The sequence below is a fragment of the Phascolarctos cinereus genome, unplaced genomic scaffold (genome assembly GCF_003287225.1).
Source record: "Phascolarctos cinereus isolate Bilbo 61053 unplaced genomic scaffold, phaCin_HiC Scaffold_8;HRSCAF=390, whole genome shotgun sequence".
Taxonomy (NCBI): Eukaryota; Metazoa; Chordata; class Mammalia; order Diprotodontia; family Phascolarctidae; genus Phascolarctos; species Phascolarctos cinereus.
In genome coordinates this window covers 21,393,654-21,421,633 of record NW_027556291.1, presented here as the reverse complement: position 1 = coordinate 21,421,633, position 27,980 = coordinate 21,393,654, and the positions used below count along the sequence as shown (strand labels likewise).

The following is a 27,980-nucleotide window of genomic DNA, read 5'->3' as shown; positions in this document are numbered from 1 at the left end:
AGCACCAACTCTGTGGACCTTGGTTGGGAGCCAAGGCGTGATGATTTGGGAAAACATCAGCATTAATAGTAGATGTATGCAAATACAGAGACTACGCTAATATTCTTTATGCAAGGAACACGTAATGGATCTTCTCCCCTTCAGCAACCTTGCATTATTATGGAGTGAAAAAATAATTGGTTCTTGTTGGACTGTTTCCAGGTGAACCAAGGCCTGTTTCCATGCCCCCCGAATATGGCTGGGTGAGGGATTCCAGAGAACATGGAATGCACAGGCGAAGTGGCAGAGGTGAGTTAGCCAATTCTCTTCAAACTGTAAATATGTCTCTTGGATGACAAAATCTCACCCATGAAAACTCTCTCGTGTCTACAACTGTCCAAATCAGGCAATATTAGGGATGGGAAACTTCAAGAACAGGAAGTGGTTTTGTTTGTGTCCTAAGCCTGCCCCTCTCATCATATTCCCTCCTAAGAGGCATCAGCTCTGGCTTTGAAGTGTGTTAACACCACCACCACCCCCCCCACACACACACACACTTCAACAAATTTGCTGGTAGCCAACACATAAGTATTAACCAAGAGGAAATAGAGGTTGGTAGGAGCTAGGGAAGGTGCTACATGGTGGACTGGGATCCACACTGGGTGGGAAATTGCTTGGCACTCCCCAGCACGCCAGCCACCAGGCCACTTCAGCTCCTCAGGTACAGTCAGGCTACCTGGGACTGAAAGGTTCTTACACATTTCCCTGGTACTTTGGGGTGGCTCTGTCGGCAAAGAGTAGGAAGGGAACGTTAGGTTCTTCCCCACTCCCACTCCCCAATTATCTGATAATTAACCTCAGAGGATTTATGTAAGATAAGAGTACATTTCTTTCTCTCATGAAAAAAAGGTATTGAAGATGTTGGTTTTCCTATTTCCTCTCCTCTCTGTCACAATCTTTTCCTTTCATTTTGAAAAATCCTAACTACCTGATTATAGAATAGATCTGACCAGAGAGGTACAGTTTGCCCCCTATGTAGCCCATGGGGATGTCTGGACAAATCAAGAAGTAAGCTAAATTTGATGCGCGTTCCCCCTCGCTCTTAGTTTCTTGTCTAGGCTTAGCCTTCCTGAGACTTCCAGCATTTGCTGTGCCACGCTTTATGTACACACTATAAGCTTGAGACTTGCTTAAAGTGATCAGAAGGAAACCTAAAGGATGTGATGTGTGTGTTTCCTTTATAAAGGCAAAAGCCTCGGCTGCTAATATTTTAATGCAATTCATTAGACTGAAAGCAGGGGAAAATGCCTAGATTTGTGTTTCCTATAGGTCATTCCTTTTCGGGGAAAGACAATTGGAATCATTTGTCAACAGTAATGCCATTAGTCTGTGCCTCCAGCCTCTCTCTTCTCTGGACTATCTGCTGCACAGATTCTAAAGTGATATTCCTAGCTCGCAGGTCTGGGGCTGATCATGTCCCTCCCTTGCTCAGTAAACTCCCTTGGTTCCCTTAGTACCGATAGGATCAGTTGCAAATCCCTCTATTTGACAGTTAAAGCTTTTCATAGCCTGGCACCAACCTACCTTTCAAAGAGTATTATTTATTCCTTCTCTTCACAAACCACTCTCCAGACATACTGGACTTCTTGGTGTTCCTCCCTCGTGACATTGAATTTTCCATCCGTATCTCTTTGTACAAGAATGTCCTCTCTCCTCACCTCCTCTTCTTTGCAGCTTGAGTTTTCTTGGAAGCTCATCTATCTTTCTTCATCAGTCCTTCCTTAAACTCTTTAGCTTCTAGTACCATGTCTTCCCTCCTCCCCATTACCTTGAATTTATTTTGCATGTGTATGTGTGTATATCTGGAGGTAGATAGTTTTCTGGCTTAGAATGGAAATTCCTTGAGGGCAGGGACTGTTTCATATTTATCTTCCTCTTCCTAACACCTAGCAAGGTGCCCGACGCATGGTTACATCAATACGTGTTTGTTGATTGATTATTGTTGACTGATTCCATCCTAAATGTAAATAGCTCACTACATGCCTGGAAAAAAATACCATGTTTCCTTTCTATGTTTTTATATGATCATAGAACTAGAAGGTATCTCACAGGTTGAAACCCCTCATTTTATAGCTGAGGAAACAGAGACCCAGGAAGGCCTTGCTCCTTTCTATCTTCCCAGACCTGACCTATCTCCTCCAAAAAAGCCTGTCTCAGAGTGTGGCCACTGCCTTCTCATCACTCTCTCCCAACCCCCCCAGAGGATGGAGATATAATCAATCAGACTCTGTTAAAACAATTAGGTTGCTTTTATCCTAGGGGTAATATAATGTTATGTTTTGCCTAGCCTGATTTCTGAGTGTTCTCGGTTTATTCTATAAAATGTGATTACCTCACTAGATGTCTTCAAGCAAAGGTTGTATCACCACTTGTATGTTATGTGCTAGAAGGAATTCTTGTTTAGGTACAGATTGGACTAGCTGTCCTCTGAGTTCAGGCAGTTATTCAACATGCAGTAAGTTGGAGGGCAGAGACCATGTTTTTGCCTTTCTTTGGATCCCCACTGCTTCAGCACTGTGCCCGGCACATAGTAAATGCTTGCTTACTAAGTATTTGTTGACTTACTAAGTACTAGGAGTACAAAGACAAAAGTGAAACAGTCCTTGCCCTCAAGGAGCTTACGTTCTAATGGTTCAGACAACATGAACATGTAGAACCATGTACCTAATACATCCAAAATGGACGTGCAGTAATTTGGGCAAGATAGGAAAGGCTTCCTAAAGCAGATGGTGCTTCAGCTGAATCAGAGGAAAGGAGAGAGTACGTCCCTAGTGTGGAAGACCGCCAGTGCAAAAGCCCGGCTATCAGAAGTGAAGCAGTCATGTATGCAGAATAGTTTGTAGGCCAGACCATGAGGAGGAGAGTAATGTGTAAAAAGACTAGAAAGCTAGGAAGGGCCCTGGTTTGGGGGAGATTTCAACTGGCAAATAAGGGGTTTCTATTTTGTCCTAGAGGCCATTGAGAGTCACAGTAATTTCCTGAGCTGGGGTGCCAACAAGGTGGGATATAGTGTTTTATCCTCCCAAATTTTGGAAAGGATGTAGATTGAGCAGTATGTAGCAAGGGCTCTTTACGTGAAGTCCACTTAAATGTGCCTGACTTTTTTCTCACATATATGTTTAGTTTGTTACAGGGTGAGCATAGCCAAGAGAGTGTGAAAGAGCCATATTCAGGGCAAGGACCCAGGAATTCATGTATACTTGAAATGTAAAAAATCTGCAAATAGGCCTAATCACCATCAGTCTTCTTAAAGGTCCCCTTTGGTTCTAGAGCCTCTGGTTCTCTGAAAGCCAGTCCCTCTCACCCAGTTCCTACCTCAGAGTCGAAAAGCTTGGGGGCCCTGGGCCTTTTATGTTTTGCAAAGGACCTTTGCATATGTTCACATTATTCACATCTTCACATTATTTCCTTTGATATGCAATCACTTTGTGGGGTAGGTATTCCAGGAACATCTAAATGCTTGCCAAGTGGAACTCATTTTACTAGAAACAGGAGACAGTCCCTGCGCTCAAGAAGTTTTCATCCTGATTTTGCAAATGATTCTCAGAGAAAATAAATAACTTTGAATATACTTGCCCTTAACCTCACAGTAATGGACAAATTAGGCAGAATGATGATAAATTAAATGCACCACTAGGTGTTACCAACAGAAGCCAGTATTTTGTACTCTGCAGCTAGAGTTCAACGTAGAAACCATCATTTTGTTGTGGTTAGCAGCATTAGGAGCTCAATTTAAGGTCCCCTCTTCTAAAAAAATGGATGAGAGACCTAAATGCCAAAGAATCACAGAAAGATTTAGAAAGATAAGATGTATGAGTAAAGGAGCTTATGAAATCAAGTAAATAACTAAGACACTTTCCAGGATTATTCAGTAAATCATTCACATTTCTTAATGTGTCAGGCACTGTGCTAAGTGCTGGGAATACAAAGGAAGGCAAAAGATAGTCCCTCCTCTTAAGGAGCTCAGTCTAATGGGGGAGACAGATGCAAACAACTAGGCAGAAACAAGCTATATGTGGGACAAATTACAGGTAACTTCAGAGGGAAGGTATGCAATTTAAAGAATGACCAGTGATAAGAGCAGGACAGGCAGAAATAGAAGGTGGCAATTCTGGACCAACATTTAGAAAGTCTAAAAACTTTCAACATGGCAGTTAGGGAAATGGTAACTGGATTTTGGTAGCAATGAAAACTGAGGATATTGGCAAAGCATAATTCTTTTATCCAGAGGCACACTTCTTCATGGAAGGAAGGAGCCTGAATCAGTATGGATCAGTGTTCTCTTTCATCTTTTCCCTGAATAAATGTTCATTGAAATTTGTAAATCAAGGTTTTCTATGTAGTTTTGTGAAGAGGGGCATTTGAAAACCATGAATGTGGCTCTAACAGGTGCTCCAGTACAGACTTAAAGCATCATGCATACGTGTTTCTCCCAAGACTTTGCTTTGGACCTTGCTTGTCACTGTATTTGGGTAGCGCTGCTCACTTTTGGGTCCAAGAAAGATACCAACTTCCTAATGTAAAGTCTCACTCCAGAAGATGCTCCTCCTAGAATAGGAATCGTTTTTAGGGAGTGTGGCCCCACTAGAGCAATAGTTTCAAAATGGAGATATGATTTCATCAGTGCCATTTGGCATCCAGAACACTCTCACTGCATAAGCTCCCTCCCAGTTTCTTTCCTCTCTGACTGTTAACAGCTATTGTACTGTTTCACTGCCATCCTGAACACAGGAGATCCTGACAAGTAGCCAGATTAAATCACTTGCCTTGCTGCTATCCTCTAACTAAATTGGAGACTAGTCTTGGAGGAAGATAAATAATAGGAGCACCATTTCAGCAAAGCATATGATGTATACCTTGGAAGATGAGCCTCGGTCCATACTGTACTTGAGGTGGGAAATGGCAAATGTTGTTCCCAAGGGCTTGTTAGAAAGCATAACAACACAGCACACCTGGTTTTCATACCTTCTACATTGTGTGCTCCTTACTGCATACTTCAAATGTAGTAAAGCAGCTCCAAGTACTCAGGAGCTTAGGATTTAGAACCGCACAATTGCCCTCCCTCCATTTTACATAGTAGGAAACTGAGGACCTAAGCAATGAAGTGGCTTGTCCATAGTGGCAAACTCAGGTCTACTGACTACATGTGATTGTTCCCTTTGCTCCTGCACACATAAATCATGTCCTTAGAAATAAGCACAGCAGTGGAAGCAGAGGGGCCAAGCTTTGGCTTCCCCCCTCCCCATCTGCTGAGCTAGGCCACAATATGTGTTTGGTGCTTCAGAGATTGGTTGTTAAGTATTCAATGCATATTAATTCATGCTGTTAATTGGCCTAGAAATAATGTACTAAGTGGTGAATTTAATGGAGATTTAAATAGTCACGTTGTTATGTAACCCCTCCCCCCCAAAGAAATCTATTTCTATTAGCTTTTAATTGGAGAATGTTGCCATCAGCCATCTTGGAATCATTCCCAAGTGTGATTTTATGGCTTAAGCAGGAGCCAGGAAGTTGTTATGTTAGGAACTTGCTGTTAGACCAAGTTATACTAATTTTCATTTCATTATCTGACTTTTTCTGAATAGAGGGATTGTTAAATATTTCCTTTTACTGTAAGGTTTAAATACTTGAATTTTTCCAGAAGCATGAGCCAACCAGTATAAAGTAGCTGCATAAAGTGATTCCAACTTAAAAATTTGATACTAGTAAAGCACAAGAATTTCTAGATGCCATACACTTAAATCAAGGCATTTCTCCACTCCCACCGTGGATTTTTTTCTAATCTGCAGACATTAAATTCCAAGATACAGTAAAGTGCTAGTATTTCTAGAGGCAAAGAGATAAGGTACTGTGCTTCTGTAGCAATCAGGCTGGACAAAACAAGAGCTTTTTGCATTGGCCACATTATGCCAATGAATTCTGACTTAATAAGAGTTCTCTTCTAGAGAGTAAGCATTCTGGTTCAAAGGATTGTAAAAGGCTGAGATAATGCTTGTATTTCATTTCTCATAAATCTTAGTAAATATATTCAATATGACAGACACTTGAGCAGAAAACTGTGGGTTGTGGTCTCCATTTGAAATGTCATATAGCAACACTCACAAGAGGCTGTTGAAGGAAATGAGGCTTTTTGCTTGCAGAGAAGTATAGTCAAGTATAAGCATTAAAGTGAGACTTTTCATCCCTCTGCCTAATCTGATATTCACATTCTTTTTTTCCTCCTAGCCCCAGAATCTGAGGGTTCAATGATGCAATACCTGGGGGATGACAGGATGTTGGCGTACAGAGATGAATCTTCAAAGCGTAAAGAAAAGAAGGATTCAAGCCGAAAGTCTAAGAAAAAGAGCAAACATTTAAGCAGCTCTAACTATCCTATCTACCCACCTATGCTGTCTTCTGCTGCTGGGCCTCGAATGGACTCCAGGCAGCCTGATGTCTTGAATTTTACTATGCCTGAGGGCCGTGCTATGGCAGTGTCTCAGGTAAGTCCAGAAGCATATACATTTGAGCCTGATTTGCCATTTCTTGTCCCTATTAGGTCAAAGAACAAGTTTGAAAAATAACCTTGCTTTCCTTTGTTAGAAATGCAGGCCAGGAAGAAGAAAGGAACAGTCTTGTATTCCCTTTCCCTTAAGCCCAATTCTTCACCCACAAGAGTTTTACCTTGAAACTTTCCACCTTGAGGAGCTAGTAAGCAAAAGAATGGGCATGATTACGTTGTAACCTACTCCTCTGAACTCTATCAAGGACCACATGCCCCAATATTGGCACAAACTTCCTGTTATCATATATAGGGCATGGATATTTCTTAACTCTGTAATCCATTGCAACTCCACTCCCTGCCCCGCACACATACATAAATGTGCAATAAATGTATAATAAATATGAGGTGCCTATTCTATACGTATCCTAATGATGTCCCTTTTCCTCCACGTACAATAGGCCAAAATGAGCCCTCAAAATACCATAGATCAAGTAATTGATAAGCAATCATCTGTCTAAATTCAATTTTGGTAAAGGAGACTATTTGAAATGACCTTGCTGTTTTGTTAGGGTTTTTACTCTTCCATTGAAGTAAATCAAATTTAAATTAGTGTGAAGGTATGGCATTTGGAAAAGTATAATCTGAAATCTTGACTTCCTATGCCTTACAACTTATAGCTAATCAGTTATTTCACTTGAAAAGTATCGAAACACTTTAGCAAGTGTGTTTCTTCCAGCGCTGTGAATCGCATGCACAGGCTGAGATTGTTCAACATTTGATGAACTATTTTTGATGGTACAAAGTAATATTCTTTCTGATGAAACTTTACCAAAGTGTTACCTCTGAGACATAATTAAGTTGATATGCATTGAATTTAGCCTTGTTACACTTCATTAACCACGGTAAACAAAAGACATTTAATTTGGACTGTATCGTTCGTCTCTGTGCATAAATATGCAACTTGAAATAATTACTTTGTTTTCCACTGGAACGTGTAATTGAATGTAACTGTACATTTAGAATGAGGTACAAATTCTCATAACCAAAGTGAAACTCTGAAATTGGTGCCTCTTTATCGCTTTTAGTTTAATAGAATGAATTTGTGATTTTCCCAGGGGACTATACCCCCCCAAAAAAAAGTCGTAATTACATATTATGGTTTTATGGTTCCCTCTTTTATAAACTGGGGATAATATTGGTCACTTAGAGTTAATAAAAATAACATAAGCTACTACCTCAGGTTCTAATGAAAGTATCAATATTAAAGCATTTCTTTCAGGGTTGTTTGGGGGTTTTTTTGGTTTTTGTTTTTTACAAATGACCTTTTCGGAATTGTGAAAGTAGTTTTAGAAATGTGCTATTTCATAGCTTTGATATTTCTAACTTAATAATAGCATGACTGTGGTAAATTGCAATTTATCAGTTAAAAAGAATATAGCTATTATGTCACATCTGTGAATTATAGTCCAGAACAATAATATACAAGATTTATATTTCTCAAGAGAGTATATAAAGCATTTATCACAAAATACAATTATTTAGTTTTAAATAAAACAACTGCCCCAAGTATATTGTTCTTCTCTGAGTGAGAAATAATATCCACAATCAGATTTTCAAATAAAGATTTTCCAAAAAATATATTTCTGCAAAATAGCCTCTCAGTGGAGTGTCCAACCAGTTAACTTCTCTGCCCCTAATACATAACAACATTGCAACATTTTAACCATGTCTCCATAATAGAACTGTATGTAAGCATTTATCAGTGATATCCTTTTATAGAATGCCAGCTAAACTAAGAAATAGCTTCATTGATAAATGATTTCCTAAAGGGCTTACCTCCTCTGCATTTCACCTTACAGTGATCTTGTTTACCTGGCTTATGACATTCTTGTCTATATTCCTATCCAAATCTTGAAGTGGACATCTTGAAGAAATCTTTAACACAACATATTCAACAAGGCACATTTTTCCCTCAAATCTTGCCCTCTTTCAAACTTTTCTATTTCTGTTGAAGGCACCACCACCCTTCTAGTCTCCCGGGTGTGTAGCCTTGGCATTATCCTCAACTCATTGCTGTCTCTCACCCTACATATCCAATTGCCACATTTTACTATTTCTACCTTCACATCTCTCACATCTGAACCTCTCTCTCTACCTCCACAGCTACCACCTTAGCTCAGATCCTCATCACTTCTCACCTAGATAACTGAAACAATCCCCTAGTTTCCATGCCTCAAATCTCTCCCACACTTCAGTTCATCCTACGCGCTATTTCCCAGGTTTTCTTCAAGTCCACATACGACCATGTTACTCCCCTACCCAGTCGACCCCAGTGGCTTCCTATGGCCTCTAGGATAAAATATAAATTCCCCTGTTTAGCTTTTACAGCCCTATACTACATGGTCCAATGTCTCTTTCCAACCTCATTGGATATTCCCTTTCTTACACCCTGTGATCCAACCAAACTGGCCTTCTCTCTATTCCATCTCTGTGCCTTTACACTGGCCATGCACCATGCCTGGAATTTACTTGCTCCTCATCTCCATTTCATGAGCTCAAATGCTACCTTCCTCATGAAGCCCTTCCTGATCTCCCAAATACTAGTGCCTTCCCTTCCAAACTACCTTCTATTTACTCTGTATACATTTGCTCAATTTATATTTATGATATCTATATCTATATCTATATATGTATGTATGTATGTATGTAGTTATAGGCTTGTTGTCTTCTCCACTGACGTGTAAACTCCTTGTGAATGGGATTGCTTCATCCTTTGTACTTATATCCCCAGCACCAAGCACGATGTGTGGCACATAGGAGGTACAAAATAAATACTTATCGATTAATTGGTTTATCCCTCAACCTTTAAAACAAAAACCTAAAAGAACAGAGAAGTCAGCTTCAGAACAACTGATATACCATCCAAGAGTTGGCCAGCAGCAAGCTAAAAAGCATTCTTTCAAAACTAATCAAGGAAGGGTCCTAAGCAATTTTCTCAAATATATGCATGTCTACTGCCTTCTCTGAGGTAATATGTAGGTAATATGCCTCTGTTTAAAACAAGACAAGGTACACTTGAATAGCTTATTTACCTGATAAATAACAGTCCTGCATTCTTATCAGGAAGCATGTGGATAATTATTGTCTCACCCTTCAACTGTTTCAGTATGGTCTCTCTAAGCATAGAGCAAGAACACAACTAATTGTAATTGATCATTAAAAGATTAATAGTAGATTCCATGAGTAGTGGTGTTAGAATTATGATGCCAGAAGCTCAGTGTCATTCCATAAGCAAACCTAAATCATGTTACAATTCTACCCAAGGAGGAAGACACGCCAGAACATATGATATTGATGGTCTACACTAGAGAGAGATAGACAGAGAGAGAGAGAGAGAGAGAGAGAGAGAGAGAGAGAGAGAGAGAGAGGAAGAGAGAGAGAGACAGACAGAGACAGAGAGAGAGAGAGAGAGACAGAGAGAGAGAGAGAGAGAGGGAGAGAGAGAGAGAGAGGGAGAGACAGAGAGAGGGAGAGAGACAGAGACAGAGAGAGAGAGAGAGAGAGAGAGAGAGAGAGAGAGAGGAAGAGAGAGAGAGACAGACAGACAGACAGAGAGAGAGACAGAGAGACAGAGAGACAGAGAGAGAGACAGAGACAGAGACAGAGAGAGAGACAGAGAGAGAGAGACAGAGAGAGAGAGAGAGACAGAGAGACAGAGAGACAGAGAGACAGAGAGACAGAGAGAGAGAGAGAGAGGAGAGAGAGAGAGAGAGAGAGAGAGAGAGAGAGAGAGAGGGAGAGAGAGAGAGAGAGAGAGAGAGAGAGAGAGAGAGAGAGAGAGAGAGAGAGATTTTAATAGCACATGGGCAGAATGACATTTTGATCACCCAGGCAGATGGCCATTTCTGACTTATGGTAGATTTTTTTAAAATGAGAATGATTCGGTAATGACACAGAAAGAAAAGATAAGATAACATCTTTGTATAAAGCAGTCCTATAACACCACAGGTTTGAAAAGACAGTGTTATATAACAATTCCAAGCAGTGGGTATGCCATGTGTATGAAAATCTGGGGGGAATTCATTGTAGTCAGACATTGTATGTTTTATCCATCATGGGGTTAGCATCTCTGGCATTGCTTCACAAATAAACTCACCAAAAGTGCCTTTTGAAAAAAGTACTTTGATTAGAGGATACTTCTGGGTTTGAGGATGGCTTAACATGGGGATTCCCAAAGGAAGGTTGGTGGTCATGGGCCAAATAATGTAGAGTTTTCATTTGAAATAAGTTCACAGTTTCAACACTGTATGCTTCACTGTGCCACTCCTTTCCTGTATATCCATACAAAGAAATAGATGAGCAGACAAAATATTTCTGTTTAATATTCCAGTGAAGTGAAGCCTTGTTACACTGAACTTTGGGGCTGCTAAATATAGCACTCACTTCCTTTAGATAATCTGTAATCAAAACAATTTCCTGACTAATAGCTTCTTAATTAAACACATTTACATGCAGTTCATCAGCTTTTCTTTTCTTCGGGTCACTGTTGCTCAGGACCATACTTTGTTCCTGTTTTCATGAAAGCCATTTCCAGGGTGTAATGCAGGGGTCTCATATTCTGGGCATTTTGAATCTCCATTCCATCAGTCATTCAATCAATATTTCTGAAGTGCCTAACTCTTCATGAGAGCACTGTGCTAGGAACTAAGGGAGATGGGAAGTTTAGATAAGATGTAGTCCCTGCCCTCATAAACCTTACAGTTTAGCAAAGGAATAAACAAAAATCAGGCCTTTGCTAGGTGTTGGAAATACAAAAGCAAAAGAGTCCCTGCCTTCAAGGAGCTTACATTCTACTGGAGAAGATAAACATACACAGACTTAGGGATATGCCAAATATATACAAGGTAATTGGCGGGGGGGGGGGGGGGGGGGGGGGGGGGGGGGGGGGGGGGGAAGAATACCCAGAAGTGGTTCATATAGAAGCTAGCTCTTGAGTTGAGTGTAGAAGAAAACTGGGGATTCCAAAGGTAGAAGTGAGGTGGAAGTACATTCATGGGGGCCAGCCAGCAAGCAAGGCTATGACACTGGATTACAGAAATGTATAAGAGGTCTGTGAAACCCAAAGTGGAGAATCATTATGAATACAGTGTTCAAGAAAAGCTGGTTAGAGGGTTACCCAGATGTAGAGCTTGACGCTGTGTTTCTTCTATACCCACTTCATAGAATACCTACATGGCTTCTGAGCCAGACTTAAGGGACAAGTAAGAATTCAATAGGCTAAAAGGAGGAGTGAGGGCATTCCAGGTACAGGGTCCATGTGAGCAAAGCAATGGAGGCTAAAAAGTACAGGGGACAGTCTGCAGGAGAAGGGAATACATGAAAGAGGATATTATGAAAAAAAGCTGGAAAGGTGGGGAGGGAGTGAAAGATCACAATAGGCTTTATTCAGGAAGCAATAGTACCAGGAATCTAGAGCCTCAGGATCTCATTTTTTTTTAATATCATACCTTTATTGGTGGAAAAAAAAAACTTTGAGCAAAATCTGCAACGTATATGTATTTAGTTATTTATAAACTATATGTGTACTATATATGTATATATTAATATAGATTATAAAAACTGCATAAAACATAAATTTTAAAAGGATGATATAAAAGTGAAATAATATTTGATCCTTGAGTTAACAGAGAGCCACTGGAGCTCCTAGAGTGTGTGGGTTAGGGGTGGGCAGGAGGAATGTGAGATAGGCAGAACAGTGTTATAGGAAAATCACATGTTGTCTCCCTCATTAAGATGCAAGCTCCTTGTGAGCAAGGATTAGGGGGGGTTTTGTGTGTTTTTTGTTTGTTTGTTTGTTTTCCCTTTCTGTGTATCCCCAGGCTTAGCACAATACCTGATTCATAGAAATTGCTTTAAAATGCTTGTTGGCTCAGTCCCCCAGGGCAGGGTGGAGCCCACTCTCTGAAAGGCTTTGGATAGACCTATAAGGTCTGATATGAAGAGTAAGTATTGGGAGCAGAATTTTCCCAATGGCACCTCTGAAGTATTGGGTATCATTTAGATTAGGTTCTAACTGTGCTAAGGAGCAGACACCTGGCTCCAGAAAAAGGGAGAATGGGAACTTTCCCAAAAGTGACAAGAAGACTGTTAAAATGGTGAGGGTTAAGTGAAGGTGTGGCAGGAGTAGGGCTTTAGTAATTATAGCATGGGGAGAATGTGACCTACTTTCTTCCCACACTCCAATTGGTTGATCATGTACCTCAAGGGGTCACAGATGGCGTCCTTCCTCTACCAGGAGTGATACCATTCCCTCCCTCCTTTGGAGATCACGGGCATAGGAAACCTGTTTGTTTTATGGATAAGGAAAGTGATCCCAAGAGCTTCAGTGTCCTTTATAAGGTCACACAGCTAGTCATATAGGTATCAAAAGTGGGATGTGAAGCAGGGCCTCTCCCTCAGAACCTGTACTCTAGCCACTGCACCATGCTGCCTCCTATTGGTCACCATGGAAGCTTTTGGAGCAGAAGAGCAATGTCATATGATTAATGTGTATACAAGATTATTCTGGCAATGGGTTTAAGGATGAATTAGATGAGGGTGGGAGAAGAAGTATGAAAATTGGTTTATAATCTCGGGCTCAGGTAATTTACTAAAGTTATTTGCAGTATAAAATTTCTTTGCCAGGACTATCTATGCCTCAAAATTCTCTATACAGTTGTCCCTTTAGATTCCTATTGGATTCCCTTTATTCACAATAGCTATAGTATTTTCATAATCTCCAACCTACTGCTAGCCTTTTTGTCACGAAAAAAGGAGGCTCCCAAATTGTCTTCACGAGGATGGAGTGAACTTTGCCCAGTTGGAATCTCTTTGTAAGATGAGTTCATCATAGATCTCCATGAATAGAATGTGACTGAATGAATACCTGTCTGGCAGTTCCAAAAGGTCCCTCCTGCTTGCAGAGGGCCTGCTGTTCTCAGGGAGAAAAGGAAAGTTTTATTGCTCCTGCCGACATATCAAGGCCCAGGTTGAGACCACCACTGTCCCTGCCACCCCACCCCTGCAGCTTTCTAGGCCAAGCCCTCCACTCTTGAAAGTCGGAAGCCCTGGCTATGGAACAGGATGCCTATTCAGCCCAAAGGCCAACTTGTCATCAAGCCTTTGGATGAAAGCAGGGTAGTTCTCTAGTATCACACTTTAGAGCTCTCGATGTGGATCAGAACTTGTGTCAATGAGCTGTGCCCTGTAGGATTTTTCAGAACTATACATCTTCCTTAGTGCCATGGAGCCCTGAAGCTGGACTTTTCCATCTGTCTTTACAAATACCAGAGTTAGTGACATCACTTCCAGAAGAGACAAGGGAGAGAACTGGCATTTCCAAAACACCAGATGCTGCACTCCAAAGTACAAGAGCAGTACAGGGAATCTATGGTTTACTTGAGGCAATGAGGTGACATATTCTAGATGAGAAGTTGAAGAAAATCTGTCCCATTTAGTCTTTCTTTTGTCAATGGGAGTTTCGAAAGATGCTTTCACTAGAAAGCTACATTCTAGCTAAGTTGTTTCCCCCGATGCCTCTCATTACTTTGGCACTTCACAGTTGGATATTTGGAAAATTACTGTTTGCCTTATAGCCACAGTGAGAAATGTGTTGTAGGTAGCCAAACCAGAAATAGGATAACAAGAAAAACAGACCAAGTAAATAAATGGAGAGCATCTTGCTGGAAAGAGCTACACATTGAACTGAGGAGTCATTGTTCATTGCTCAAAGATAGATTCAAAGTTGAAGAAGCAATGAAAACCAATCATCCCAGTTTGTGGCTAGCATTTTATGATGATTTAAGTATGGTCCTAAGTTGCAAAACACTTTATCCTGTGTGGCTCACAAATCAGTAAAATGACTAAATTGTTTTATAATTTTACCATATCTTATTGCCTGCAAGAAGTATATAGTCTCTCTTCTCCCCTTCTTCCCGTCATTCATTTAACAGCTCAAAACAATCAATTAACAAGTATTTGTTAAATGCTTACTATGTGCTAGGCACAGGGCTAGGCTCTAGGCTACAATGAGTCCCAGGGGTGGGGAACCTGTGGCCTTGAGGCCACATGTGGCCTTCTAGATCCTTAAGTGTGGCCTTTTGAGTGGATCCAAATTTTACAGAACAAATCCTTTTATTAAAATGATAATTGTCTAATTATTAGATAATTCCCATTGGGAAGGAGTTCCCTTACTAAAGGGGGAAAAGACAAAGTACCCATGTAAGTAAATAGACTGAGTGTCAGGAGAAGGCATATGACTAGAAGGTGGGTGGGAGAGGAGAGGAGGGGGCCACAAGCAGCTGGGGAAAGGGTTCAGGAAAGGTCTCGAGCTTGGAGGAAAAGGGATTCTATGAAACAGGAGAGGAGGGAATGCATTCCATGGCTCATTAATGTAAAAATGCTTCAAGTGTCTCAAGGAAAAGGAAAGCCACAGGTTTTAAGGTGAAATTAGATTTAATAAAGCCTTCAAAAGTATCCGTAATGCCCCTTTAGAACCTCGACAATAATTTCTATCTACCTCCTCCTCTTCTCATTAAATTCCTTTTCCCTCAAGCACCACTAAAACACTTTCTTATTAAATTATTTTTCTATTTTGTCTAATTACTACTATTACCAGTCTTGTTTTCTATTCTTTTTCATTGCAAATGTACAGTATTTCAGACACATTATGAGTTGAATAGGTTTCTGTGGGCCGGCCTGGGAACCTAGCCACCATTTCTAACAGTATTTCTCTGGAAAAACAGTTTCCAAGTTCCAATGAGTACAGCAAGTGATCTAGGGTCACCCTCCAAGAGCAAGACCAGCTCCATCTCTCCCTTGTGGCTGTGCCTTTTCCATGCCCTCCCTCCCAGGTCTAGCAATACAGCCAGAGCTAATCAGAGGCTCCTCTTCACTGTGTGCTTAGCAGATTGGAAGCAGGAGAGAATATCTAGGCATGTTCCAAAGTACACATGAGAAATGCATCGGAAGCATTTTGTGCATTAGGCAGTCCCTGTCTCATGTGAAAATGAACTTTGTCGGATACAACTCATTTGTTACCATACCTGTCACCTTATCACCTCCCTGGCACTTCAAGAACAGAGCAGAGACCTAGACAGTTAGAAAAGTGACAGGAAGCAAATGGTAATGGAGACACTGGGTTGGTTGAACGTCAGCTGTAACACACTAGAAAAGTAGCCAGTTCACGTGACTTGGTACATCATTCCAAGCTCCGTTCCCTAGGTCAGTTAAACTTTGGTCTAGTTACTAGCAAAATCATCACTGGGTAGTTGCAAAAGAGTTCTGAATTGGTGTCAGGAAGTAGCGTCAGATTCTTTCAGTGGGCAATCACATGGCACGAAGGAAAGCCTAGGCAGGTGCAGAGAAGTTAGAGTCAGACTCAGGGTGAGAGTCACTGGTTGGCCGGCAGGTGATGATTTGTTTAGCCATAAAAACTCGTGAAATCAGTATCAATGGACTGACTATCAACAGAGATGAAATCGGAGATCCGTGAAACTAGTTATTAGAAAATTCAGATCCCAATAAGATTCCTTTCCTTTCATGCTTTCCATAGTTAAAGTACAGTTTATAAATAAAGAACTTCCACAGCTCCTCCCACTGGATTATGAATGCTTTACGTGTATTCAAAGGAGTACAACAATATACAAGTACATTATTGAGGAGAAATCTCCAGAAAACATTCATCGCATGCCTAGTATGTGCCAGGAATTGGCCCAGGAGCTGGTGAACCAGGGTCAAAAAGGAAAACCTCCCTTGTCCTTGAGGAGCCCACATCCTACTTTAAACAGCTCTATGGTCTCCAAGGCTTTATAATCGATGGAGCTGGAGCTGTCTGTGGTGGACAGGGGACATTTTGACAATTCGAGTATTGGCTCGGTGCCTTGATTACAAAATGAGGTCCCAATTGAAATTAACCTAAGTTTCTCTAAAGGAAAAAGTCATCTCTTTGGAAACAAGGCCTTCACAATATTTGGATTAGATTGGAAGGTTTAAGGAATAATGCTGGAGCAGGAAGGCATTATCAGGGATCACAATAATAATAACATTAGCTAGCATTTATATAGCACTTTAACATTTTCAAAGCACTTTACAAATAGTATTTCATTTGATCCTCACAACAACCCTAGGTGGGTGCTATTATTACCCCATTTTAGAGTTGAGGAAACTGAGGCAAAGAGAGGTTAAATGATTTGCCAAAGGTCACACTCTAGTAAATGTCTGAGAAGCCAGATTTGAACTCATGTCTTCTTAGCTCCAGGTCCGGCATCCTATCCACTGTACTGCACTACCTACCTGCCTCAGACAGGAGGTAAATGACCTCTACCACCTTGACCAACTGCCCTTTTTGGATCCCATTAGAGTCAGGGCAGGACACTCCTTGAAAGCCACAGAAACAGCAGAAATTTCTGCCACCACCGCTAGCCCTGTTTCCATCCTGTCTCCCACATCCCTCAAAGCCATGACCCGGGGAAGCAGTCCCAGCAACTTCTTCTGAGGTGCTAGAGCCCCTGACCACTCAGCAGCCACATCTAAAGACCCAGAAAAGAAAGGTTTTGTCCCCAAATGTCTTGGCACTGTCAAAAGGTTTAACATCAAAACTTTGTAGGATGATACATAGTACATAAGTATCATCCTCCTCTTTTCTTCTCTTCTTTTAACTCCTTTATTTCCATTTCTCTGATGACTGTGGTTCTACCTCTGTGACATGAAACAATTTCATTTTTTTAGCCATGTTTCCCTCCCTCTTGGTGTTAGATTCCAGGTTAGCACCCAGTGTCCAGAGTAGCCCCAGAATGGACTCTGATCAATCAGTAGGCTTCCTGTGGACTTAAAGAGGCTAACTAAGATGGGTGGTAGTTGGGCTTCAAACCAGCAATGCCCTGGGCCTTTTACTCCAGACTCTGCACGCAGATGCTGCTCCTGAGTAAACTGCTAAAGGCTCTTCTTTGTGCATTTCGAGTAATCACATGTTTCCTTCCGTTCAGTTATCTCTACTACAGACATGGAAGGAGGCATAGATTCACTTTGTTTATGGCTACATGACCACAATTTTTTACTAAATTAGCCATATTTCTGCCCAGTCACTGCCAGACAAAGTGGCAAGATCAAGTGTAGGCGACGTGAAGGGTGAGGGAAGAGAAGAGCCAGATCCCCTCCCTTCTTACTAGTCCCTGGATGAGCATGGGGCCTGGCCAGGATTGGGAGCAAGAAGGCATGGGGAGAGGGCAGGAGGCCAATGGAAGATTGAGGCCTGAGATAGCCATTCAGCTCCAACAGTTCCCACCACCACAAAGTAGCTTGGACCCCAGAGTGCCAGCTCTCTGCTTGAAGAAAGAATCTCAATTCTAATATATTAACAAACTGTTAAGCACTATAGATAACCAGGTAAATTACTATATCCCTTGGTTTTCACAGATGTGATGATTCACAAAGGGACTGGCAGCATTTTGCATTTGGCCACAAGGGACCTAGTGCTGGCACGAGACCATAATATTTCCAGGAATACCTGAGGTCTAGTCAGTACATAGTGTAACTACGACTGTCTCAGGCAAACCAAGACATCTGTTCATATTAGAGCTGATCATTTTGGCCATTTGACTAGTCACTTCACTCAAACCAGTTGAATATGTAAACAGCACATTAGTGAGATGCGCTGTGTGGGTTCAAACCCACCCCCTCCCTTCCTTTGGTTCGGTTTTTTTTTTCTCTTTCCACCTAAATGAAGGCAGATTTTAAGACCACACTGGTGATATTCAGGTTAGGCAGGAAGTATTGCAGTCAATGTGGCTTGTCTCCAGAGTGTGGTAGAAAAACACACCACCCATGTAGCAGAACAGTGAATACTCATTTGACAGCCAAGGGCACAGGGGAGGCATGACAGCAGGGGGGACAAAGAGGCAACAGACAGACTGGCCTTTGGCTGAGGAGAAGGCTATCTCCAGAAGGAAAAGGCCCAGCCAGGAGGAATTTGAGGTAAGCAAATAATTTCTCAAATGTCCATGTTCTCTCAGTAATGGCTAGGCTCTCTTTAACCTTTCTGTCCCCACTTTGGTGCTGGTGATTTTGGGGGTGACCTCGGTTTTTGCACTGGGGCTCTTATAGCTCCCTCTAGATACGATGAGAGGAGCCTTTCAGTCATGTGTGAGCCTTCATGAAAGGGCACACTGTTTTAACTTTGCAGCAGCCATGGAGTAATCGTTTTTATATTTAATGACTCAAAAACTCAGGCTTGATTCCCAACTGGAAATGCTTTCCACATTCTTGCATGGAATCCATGTCCAGAGGAAGATGGTCTCGACTTTAAGCAAATCTCAGGATGGACAGATGTACCTTTCTTATGTGAAATGGGGACTGTCTGCCCTAGGAGAGAGTTACTACCAGTCCAAGAGCAGTGACTCACTTCTTCATCACCATTATTACTTTGTGGGTGTGGGTCTCAGATAAGTTGGGCTTGTCAGTATCACACAGCGTTTGCTGACCCAGCAGAGCCGATAATATGTGCCCTTTAGCTGAAATGGTTTTGTAGATGAATGGAATACAAGATCCAGAGCTCTAACTGGAGCTGCCAGAAGTCAATTTGACAAATGGTATGAAGTTTAATGGCACATGGTGAGAGAGCTGAAAATGTGAAATGAAATAACTAAGGGGGAAAGCGCAGAGTTCATCTCTTTCTTCTGCTTTCTCTAACAGAGGCTGAGCTACCAGCTGTGCCAAAGACCTCTTTGCAACTAGAAAAAAGCACTACATTCGCTACTCGAGAAGCTTCAGGTCCCTAACAGCACAAAAGCAACTGAGTCATGCCCACCTGTTTAGCACAGTCTTGGCCCCCCGTCCCTTCCAATTCCATCTCTACTATCCTACTCTGTCAGGCCTTCAGCCGCACTGGTCCACACATTATACACACTCCCATCCCTTCATCCCTAAACCCTTGTTATCCTGTAGGACCCAGCTCAAGCTCTAGCTTCTCCTGGAAACCTTCCATCACTGTTATCCCAGCCTTCTTTGACCTTCCTCTTTCTCTTATGCTCAGCCCCGTATAAGTCATATTATCACTTCATTGTTGCACTTATGTCATTTGTCTTGGGTTTGACTCCCTAGTTGATTCATGAGCTTCTTGAGAGACAGGGACAATGTCTTAAACTTCTCACTTCCCCACAGTGCCTAGTGCTATGCTGTGCTGAGCATACAGCACAGCACGCTTCTCAGTATGCTGTAGACATTCAATGAAGAAAATCAGAACATCATAGATCTGGAACTGAAAGGGGCCTTCGGGATCATATGCCCCACCCCTCCTGTCGTAGATAGCCTGGGAAACTGAGACACAGAAGCTTTCCCAGGGTCACATAAGCAATAAAAAGCAGAGCCACAATTCAGACTCAGATAACTGACTCCAAGTCCACATTCCTCTATGTCATGCCTCCTCACTTAATTTGTCACTGATCTATTTAAAGGAGAAATTGACTAAATATAATTGGGTTTCTTTGCATCACTGTGGAAGGAGAATACACAATCTATACATCTATATTGTACTTTTTACATTGAAATCAAACAATATAATTTAAGATTTGTTATGGGTGGTGGAAAGTACTTGAGATATTTAATGAGTTTGTGCCAAGAGAACCTACTATTCATGTCCTATCATCACATAAGCCCCTGGGATGAGAGAGAGGTCAGAGATAGGATGCCCTTACTTATGATGTATGCTGTTCCAGCCAGGATTTGCCAACTGTATCAAATTACTGCATTTTTTTGCCATGAATGAGTTTCTTTCCAGACTAAGCCGTCTAAACTCAGGAGGCTCTAAGGACCTGTGGTGCCATTCCCATATGTCCAAGCTGTGTTAGGGCAGACCCCTGGCAGGTTCTCCTAGGAGTATCAGTGTAGGCAAGGTATTGCTTGCTTCTGTGAACCATAAGGGAATTTTCATTGTCTTGAAAGGGATTGGGAGAGGGTTCCTTGATCAGACTCTGGACTTCAAGAGTGGTATTCTTGGCTCAAAGATATACGGTCCTAGTCACATGGAATCTTCTTGTAATCCCTATCCATGGAGTGGTTTTAGAATGGTTGTTTCTGAACTCTCAGGATTTTCCTAGGCCCCACTAGTAAGAGTAACATGAAAGGTTTTGTTCACAATTGTCTACTTCTTTGGCCTCAGCGCCATGTTGGATCGTCAAGGGATGAGGATGGTGAAAAATAATGAAACATGCACAGTAAATGATGCCCAGGACAACATACAATATGACTATCATTTCCTTTTCCTGAATGCTGTGCATCTCTTGCTATAGCCCAAAAGATTTCTTGGAGCAGTGTCCCAGCCATCAGACCTACTCTAAGAGGTGAGAATGATGGCAGCCTTGAGAAGTGTTCGATTTAGAGGCAGAGGACCTAGATAAAAATCCTAACTCTGATCTGTACCCTTACATTGGGCAACTCTCCAGCCCTCTCTTAACTTGAGTTTCTTCCTCCCCAAAATGAGAGGGTGAATTAGATGACTTCTCAGGTTCCATCTGTCTAGAAGAACCATAATCTTAGAGCTTCCCTCTTATTAGCAGTAGTTGGAACCATGGAGGCAAGGCCCAATGAAAATGCAAGAAACAATTCTAATCAGGGCCTAGTCTTTGTCTTCCTTTCTCTTAATGACGAGGAAGAGGAAAAACCTCAAGAGGGAAGGTTTCAAAGAAATGAAATTTGTAGGTGAATATATTTGCCATGAACACAATTACCCTTAGTGGTTTCTGTGAGGCTTGTTAGCAGAGCCATAAATTGCTGGAAACATGAACTGTTCTTAATGAAAATGTTTCCACAGCAAATTGCTACAAAGATATGTCCCCTCCAGTTTTTAAGGCCCAAGTCACCAGTAAATATATAGGATTCATTTGAAGATAACTGTGGGTAATGTAATATAGTATAGCAAGAGGGTTTGTTTGTTTGTTTAACTTACTTGATTTGCTCATGCTTAAGAAATTTTTTTGTCTCATCTCAAAAACACCAGTGAAGCTCTAAGTTTCCAGGGGGAAAAATTCAGTCCCAGGTAATTATGGGCTTTTCTGCCATTTATTACTTAATGTTAAATGAGTTTTTCTTTTGTCACGAGGTAACTATATATTAATCTTGCTCCATCTCTCTGAAGGAAATTTAATTTGACATTTGTTTGTAATTTAGTGGTATTTAATTTTTGAGAAGTACATTTTTTCTAGGGCAGAAATCTATATTCTATTAATGGTAAACTGAATTCTGTAATAATCCATTCAAGAAATTCACCGAACATTTATTAATGGACCTACTGTGTGCAAACACTGTGCCAGCCCTGGCAGGGTAGAGAATTGGAAGAATGATTGTCTCTGCTCTCAAAGAGTTTATAGCCTAATGAAAATTGTGGGAGAATGCAACATGCACATACATAAGAATAAAGCAAGGTAGAGGATGATGAAGGCAAAAGAGAGGTCTTGACTAAATACTTGGGCAACTTGAAGTGAGGATGCTTTCATCTGGGGAGGGGACAGTTGTGCATCAGCGAGCCAGAGAAGTCATGGTTCTTATCCTTTGTTGCATGGATATAAAGAAACAAAGAAGAATGGGAGTATACCTAGATTGCATTGCTGTTATACATTGTGCCCTTCAGGTCACTTTCTTAGCTCTCCCTTGAGCCTCACAACAACCCGTGGTGTGGGCAGAGCAAGCGTTATCCCGATTTTACTTATGAGGAAACTGAGCCATTGAGGTTGTCCTTTTCCCAAGATCACCCAGATAGAAGCCGATTGAGGGAGAGTGTAGAAAACAAAAGTTTCCTACTTCTGGGGTGAGGGGCACCCTTTGGTGATGGACACAAAAGGAGGAGAAACCACAGGTTCTATAGCTCCCATCCTGGGGATGGGGGGGAAGACTGATCTACCTGGAACCACCAGAGAAATTAAATGCTTTGTAGCCCTCTGCTCTGACTACTTGAACGACATGTCCCCTCAGACTCATTCATTCATTCATAACAGGCATTTATTTAGCACCTGCTCTATAAATGTCATTATGCTAAGCAGTAGGGATACAGAGAAAAAATGACCGATTTTGAGCCTTGGATAGACATCTTCAGCTTGAGACAAGGATTAAGTGTTCTTTTCAGGTCACCTAGTTAGAAGGAATTGTCACAGAGTCACTCTCCTTTCACAAAATAGCTTTTGAGTATCATTATTGAATCTTAGTTTGAGTCAACTCAAAACTGTCTGACTTGAGGCTTTTGGTTTCTGTGGGAGCCTTAAAAGACAAACAAACACAGATGAAAACACACCCTGCTTTTCACTTGTTTGTATGACAAGCGAAGAGACAAAGTGAGACAAACACTATTGCCTAGAGCTTCTGGGCCCCATGAGGTTCCATAGGTAAGTCTGACCAAGGGAAAGAGAAGTGTTTTCTATGATGCTGAAAGCAAGCAGGAACTGGCCAGGGGATTCTTAGAGAGCTGTACTCCCATTCTGGGCTCAAGTTCAAAAACCAGGATAAGAGGGGGTCAAAGAACATCCCTGTATGAAGATGGCCTCTCTCCCGCCCAGCCTGAAGTATAGGCTGATCAGCTCCAACAAAAGCCGAATGTATAGCCCACCATCATTGGGAATGGGATCTCAAAATGAAAGGGATTTTAAAGATTCGTTAGAACAACCCCCATTTGACAGATGGTGGCATTTAGGCCCAGAAACTTAAAAGAATTTACACAGGATCACTGACTTAGCAAACAGTAGAGCCAAAACTCAAACCCTGGCTAATTTGACTATATAAAGTCAAAGTTCCTTGTATATCATTATGAAGATTGGGGGTGGCCATATACATAAGGGTTCTAAGCAGCCACCCATATGGCGAGACCTCAGAGGTGATGTTATCCCCACATGTCTACTCACCCCACCCCCGCTTCAAGTGCCTCTCCTACCTGCTTACTAAGAGACTTTACTTCCTCAGTTAAATGTATGGTTTGAAATGGAAATCTCTGTGGGGAAAAGGTTTCATAGAAAAGGGCAGCTGAGAGGGTTAGCAGGGAAGTTGCTCAGTGGATCAAGCATGGGACTTAGAGTCAGGAAGGTCTGGGTCCAAATCCTGCCTCAGCAGACACTTAGTAACTATGCCACCTTGGGCAAATCACTTAACCTTTCTAAACCTCAGTTTCTTCATCTGTAAAATGAAGATAATAGTGCCTACTTCCCAGGATTGTTGAGAGGATCAAATAAGGTGACATGTTCATATGCTTTGTAAATCTTGAAGTGCTATATACATTCTAGCTATCGTTATTAATAATAAACTTCACCTGTGTCCCAGTTTTGCTGTGGGCCAACCCTGCCATGTGACAGCCCTGAGAGGCCATATGCAATAAACAACAGAAATAAGTATTAGCCTGATACCTGTCCTCCATGTAGCAGAACAGATTGACTTGAACATCATGTTGGATGAAACTTACCCTCTGGAATAGCTCCTTCAGAGAATAGGACACTATTGTCCATAGGCTTATGTGCCAGTTGCCTGACTGCTGGAATCTGTGATTTTTGTGTTGTTTAGCCAGCATGAAGATACAGCATGAAGGGGAGAAGGAACTCTCCACATGCTCTAACTGCATGGAGTGACATCATACTATGTGTGTGTATACATGTGTGTATATATCTATATCTATCTATCTATCTATCTATCTATCTATCTATCTATATATCTATATATATCTATATCTATATCTATATATCTACATATCTAGATATATAGATATAGATATAGATATAGATATAGATATAGATATAGATATAGATATAGATATAGATATAGATATAGATATAGATGTAGATATAGATATAGATGTAGATATAGATGTAGATATGTACTTACTATGTATATCTTGATCGGTATGATCTCTTTCATTTGTTTTAGTCCCGTGCAAGAAGAGTGAGCAAAAAACCACTCATTTCTCAAATCTGGCTTCCTGGAAGCTGTCCTTCCTCCTGCTTTATCTCTTTTATTCCTTTCTGGACAGGCTGACCCCATAGATAGCAAGTCAGGATGACAAGGAGAGAGACACAAGCACAGAAGGAGATTTGTATTATTTAGGACAGGGTTTTTTGATTCATTTCAAAAGAGATAGGACATGATGACTTGTCATTAGTCAATAATAATAAGTCCTCAATAGCAAGAAAGGGCAAAATGAATTTAGGAAGGTGTGAGTCTAGCATTTATGAAAGGCTATAGTGTGGTGTAAGTCTGGAAAGGTAGCTGGAAGCCAGCCTGTGGAGAGCCTTCAAGGCTATACTAAGGAAGTTTTCATTCAAATCAATAGGTGATGGAGAACCAGTGAATGTTTTTGAGCAGAGTAGAGACAAGAGCAAAACTGAGGGTCGTGAAGATTTATTTTGTGTCGTATAATACGAATGATATGGGAAGCACTAGAAATAGGAAGACCTTTTGGAAGGGCATTGCAATAGGCTAGTGAGAAGTAGTGAAGGCTCAAATGAGAACACAGGGAAGTAGGTATGAAAAAGGGGTTCGATGTGAAAGATATTGTAAAATGGTCAGAACTTGGAGACTGATTGAGTATCTGGAGGCCAAGGAGAAGGAGAAATAAAAAACACCTAAGAATTTTCAGACTAAGAAATGGAAAAGTCAGGCAGAACAGGCTGCGGGGGTGGGGAGGGCGGGACAAGATGCTTTCTAACATCCTTTCTTGCTCTAAGATTCTATAATTACATGGTAAGTCTCATTGAAGATATATTTACCCTAGGATGCCAGTAGTACAGGTGGATATGTCTAATAAACAGTGGGAAATGTGGATCTGGGACTCAGGAGACAGAGTTGATTTGCAACTATAAATTTGCAAGTCACTCACAAATAAATAGTAGTTGACTCTGTGGGAGCAGATTAGATCTCCCAAAGAAATGTTGCTAATATCACTTCTTCGTGATACCTAGCTAAGTCTGCTGTACTTAAGTAATAAGGAGTTTAGATTGAGGAAGGAGAGAGAATTTTGTAGCATGAGGTAGACTTGGATGGTATAGCCATCATGGGGCTTTGAGTGGCACCAGGGCTCTGGATGCCCAGGGTGAAAAAGGGGACACAAAGATACAGAAAAGAAAATGGCAGAGTACCAGAGAGAAACTTTAATGGCATTGCAAATTCCCTAAGGGCCACAATAGTGTCATCTGGTAACAGTTTCTGACGTGGCACTGAACATCATCTTGAGGCCTTCCTCTGGCCCAAGATATTCCTGTTACACTATATGGAAAGAGACTATAGGATTATTACTTCCGGAGAAAAGAGTTTTCTAGAGGGATACTACAAGCCACTGGCTTTAATATTTTCCTCCCTTTTTATCTCTTTTACTGCAGGGAAATTTCTAATACGGGAAGGTCTTTAGATTCATGTATTGCTGAAACTGTGCATGCACAAAACGAAAACTTGTTGACCTGAAACCTGTCTTAATGAAACAATACTTCCCCACATACACACATCTGTCATTTTAGAGGTGTAGGGGTCTCCTCGTTTGCAGATTAGAGTCTTAAAGTTGCCTGGAACATTGAGAAGCTGATTGATTTGCTCACGGTCACATGCAACCTATATTTGTCAAAGGTAGGACTCAAACTTAGGTTGTTTATCCCTCCCATTTCTGACTCTCAGAGGAGCTCTCCATCCTCTATCTATGGGCCAAAACTCTGAAGAACAGTGCTTTAGGGTTTTATTATTTTTGGTCAATGTCACAGCAAAATAACCATATGACTCAATTATCCTAGGCAGTCTTTAAATTCAAGTGCCTCCAGTCTTGATGCATTTGGGTATTTATCAAAGACCCTACTGACTAGCCCAGTATAAATTAGGGGCACTTAAAATTTAAAATTGTTCAAGCAACAAGCAACAAAATATAAACTAATCCTCCTCCCTTCAATCTAGGGTTGAGTGGATACTGTAGTGATTGAGAAGAGTTGGTCCTCAAAGGGAGTTGTGTGTGTAACAGTGAAAAAAATACTGGAGTCAGATAATCTGCATTCTAGTCACAGTTTTAGGTTCTAGATTCTAGACTGCCACCCTCCCCCATGAACTAGTTGTGTGACCTAAGGAAAAGTATTTCATCTTTACGTGCTTCCTTTTTCTCACCTCTGAAATGAAGTCATTTTCCTCATTTCTCACAACCTCTTCTTTCGTCAACCCCAACCCCTTGTAGTTGGGCTTCTCCCCTGTCACATCTAGTACAATATTCTTCCTCCTCCACAGTGTGACTTTCTGTCATTTAACCACCCCCTGAATTCTCCCACCTCCATGCTTTTTCTCAGGCTCTTCAGTGTGCCTGGATTAGCGTTTTGCGTATCTTCTCCTGTTGAATTCCTACCTGTCCTTTAAAACTAGACTCAAACATATCCTCCTCCAGGAAACTTCACTTGATTCCTTCCTCCACTGTTGATAATGACTTCTCCCCTCAGACATGTTATTTTGGAACTCATGGACAATATAGCTTATCTGAACCTTGCACCTCCATGGTATCTAACATTGAAGAGAATGCTATAATTATAGTTACTTAGACTTAGCAAAGCATTTGACAAAATCTCATATTATTCTTCTGGCCTAGATAACTAGCTCATTTAGGTGAATTTAGACCAGGGCACACCCAAAGAGAATTATTTATGCTTCTGTGATGATTTGGAAGGTGTCCAGTAGAGGCCTCAGAGACTGCTCTTGGTTCTTTTCAGTTTTAATATTTTCCACTGACTTGAATGAAAGTATGATTATCACCTTGAATAGGATGCAGCGTCCCCCCAGAAGAGCTAACTAACTTATTGGTATCAAAATCAACATTCCAAAAACTCCTAATGGTCTAGAGGCAGGCGGTAGCACAATGCTGGAGTCAGGAAGACTTGAGTTCAAATGCAGCCTCAGACACCTACTAGCTGTGTGACCCTGGGCAATTCACTTAACCTGTTTGTCCCCATTTCCTCAACTGTAAAATAGGGATAATAACTGTACCTACCTAAAAGCCTTGCTGTGAGGATCAAATCAGGTATTTGTAGAAAAAAGTACTTAGAATGGTGCCTGGCACATAGTAGACAGTATAGGAATGTTTATTCCTTTCTTTTACCCCTAAAACATTGGACATAATCTAATAAATGAAATTTAATAGATATAAATATAAAGTCAGATAAAAAAATCAACTCAACTTCACTCAGGCTCAAGGTGAGGGAGGCATGGCTAAACAATGTTTTATCAGGAATACTTTTGAAGGTTTTAGTGTATTGCAAGTTCACTAGGTATGAACAGTGTGATGTGGCAGTCAAAAAAACTAATGCCATGTTCAACTGCACTGAGAGGCATAAATTCCCAGAGTGAGGAGGTGATAGTCCCACTGATGACATTCAGAGGATATGAGTTCCACGTGAGCATATCAGGGCCACATTTGGGGATTGACAGCAGTAAGGAA

At 41.2% G+C, this 27,980-nt stretch overlaps 1 protein-coding gene and 1 long non-coding RNA gene across 2 annotated transcripts in view; both read left to right on the top strand.

Moving 5' to 3' along the window:
* The window catches only part of LOC110193009 (connector enhancer of kinase suppressor of ras 2-like), a 556,515-nt gene that overhangs the window by 389,017 nt on the left and 139,518 nt on the right, over positions 1-27,980 (top strand). The window contains exons 12-13 of the mRNA XM_078147936.1: positions 202-288; positions 6,265-6,521. Of these exons, the coding sequence (XP_078004062.1) occupies positions 202-288; positions 6,265-6,521 (344 nt within the window). The remainder of the gene's footprint in view (positions 1-201; positions 289-6,264; positions 6,522-27,980) is intronic.
* Positions 18,446-20,084, top strand: LOC144455034 (uncharacterized). Its single transcript, XR_013483676.1, has 2 exons — positions 18,446-18,535; positions 19,253-20,084. It is a non-coding gene; the product is annotated as an uncharacterized LOC144455034 (long non-coding RNA).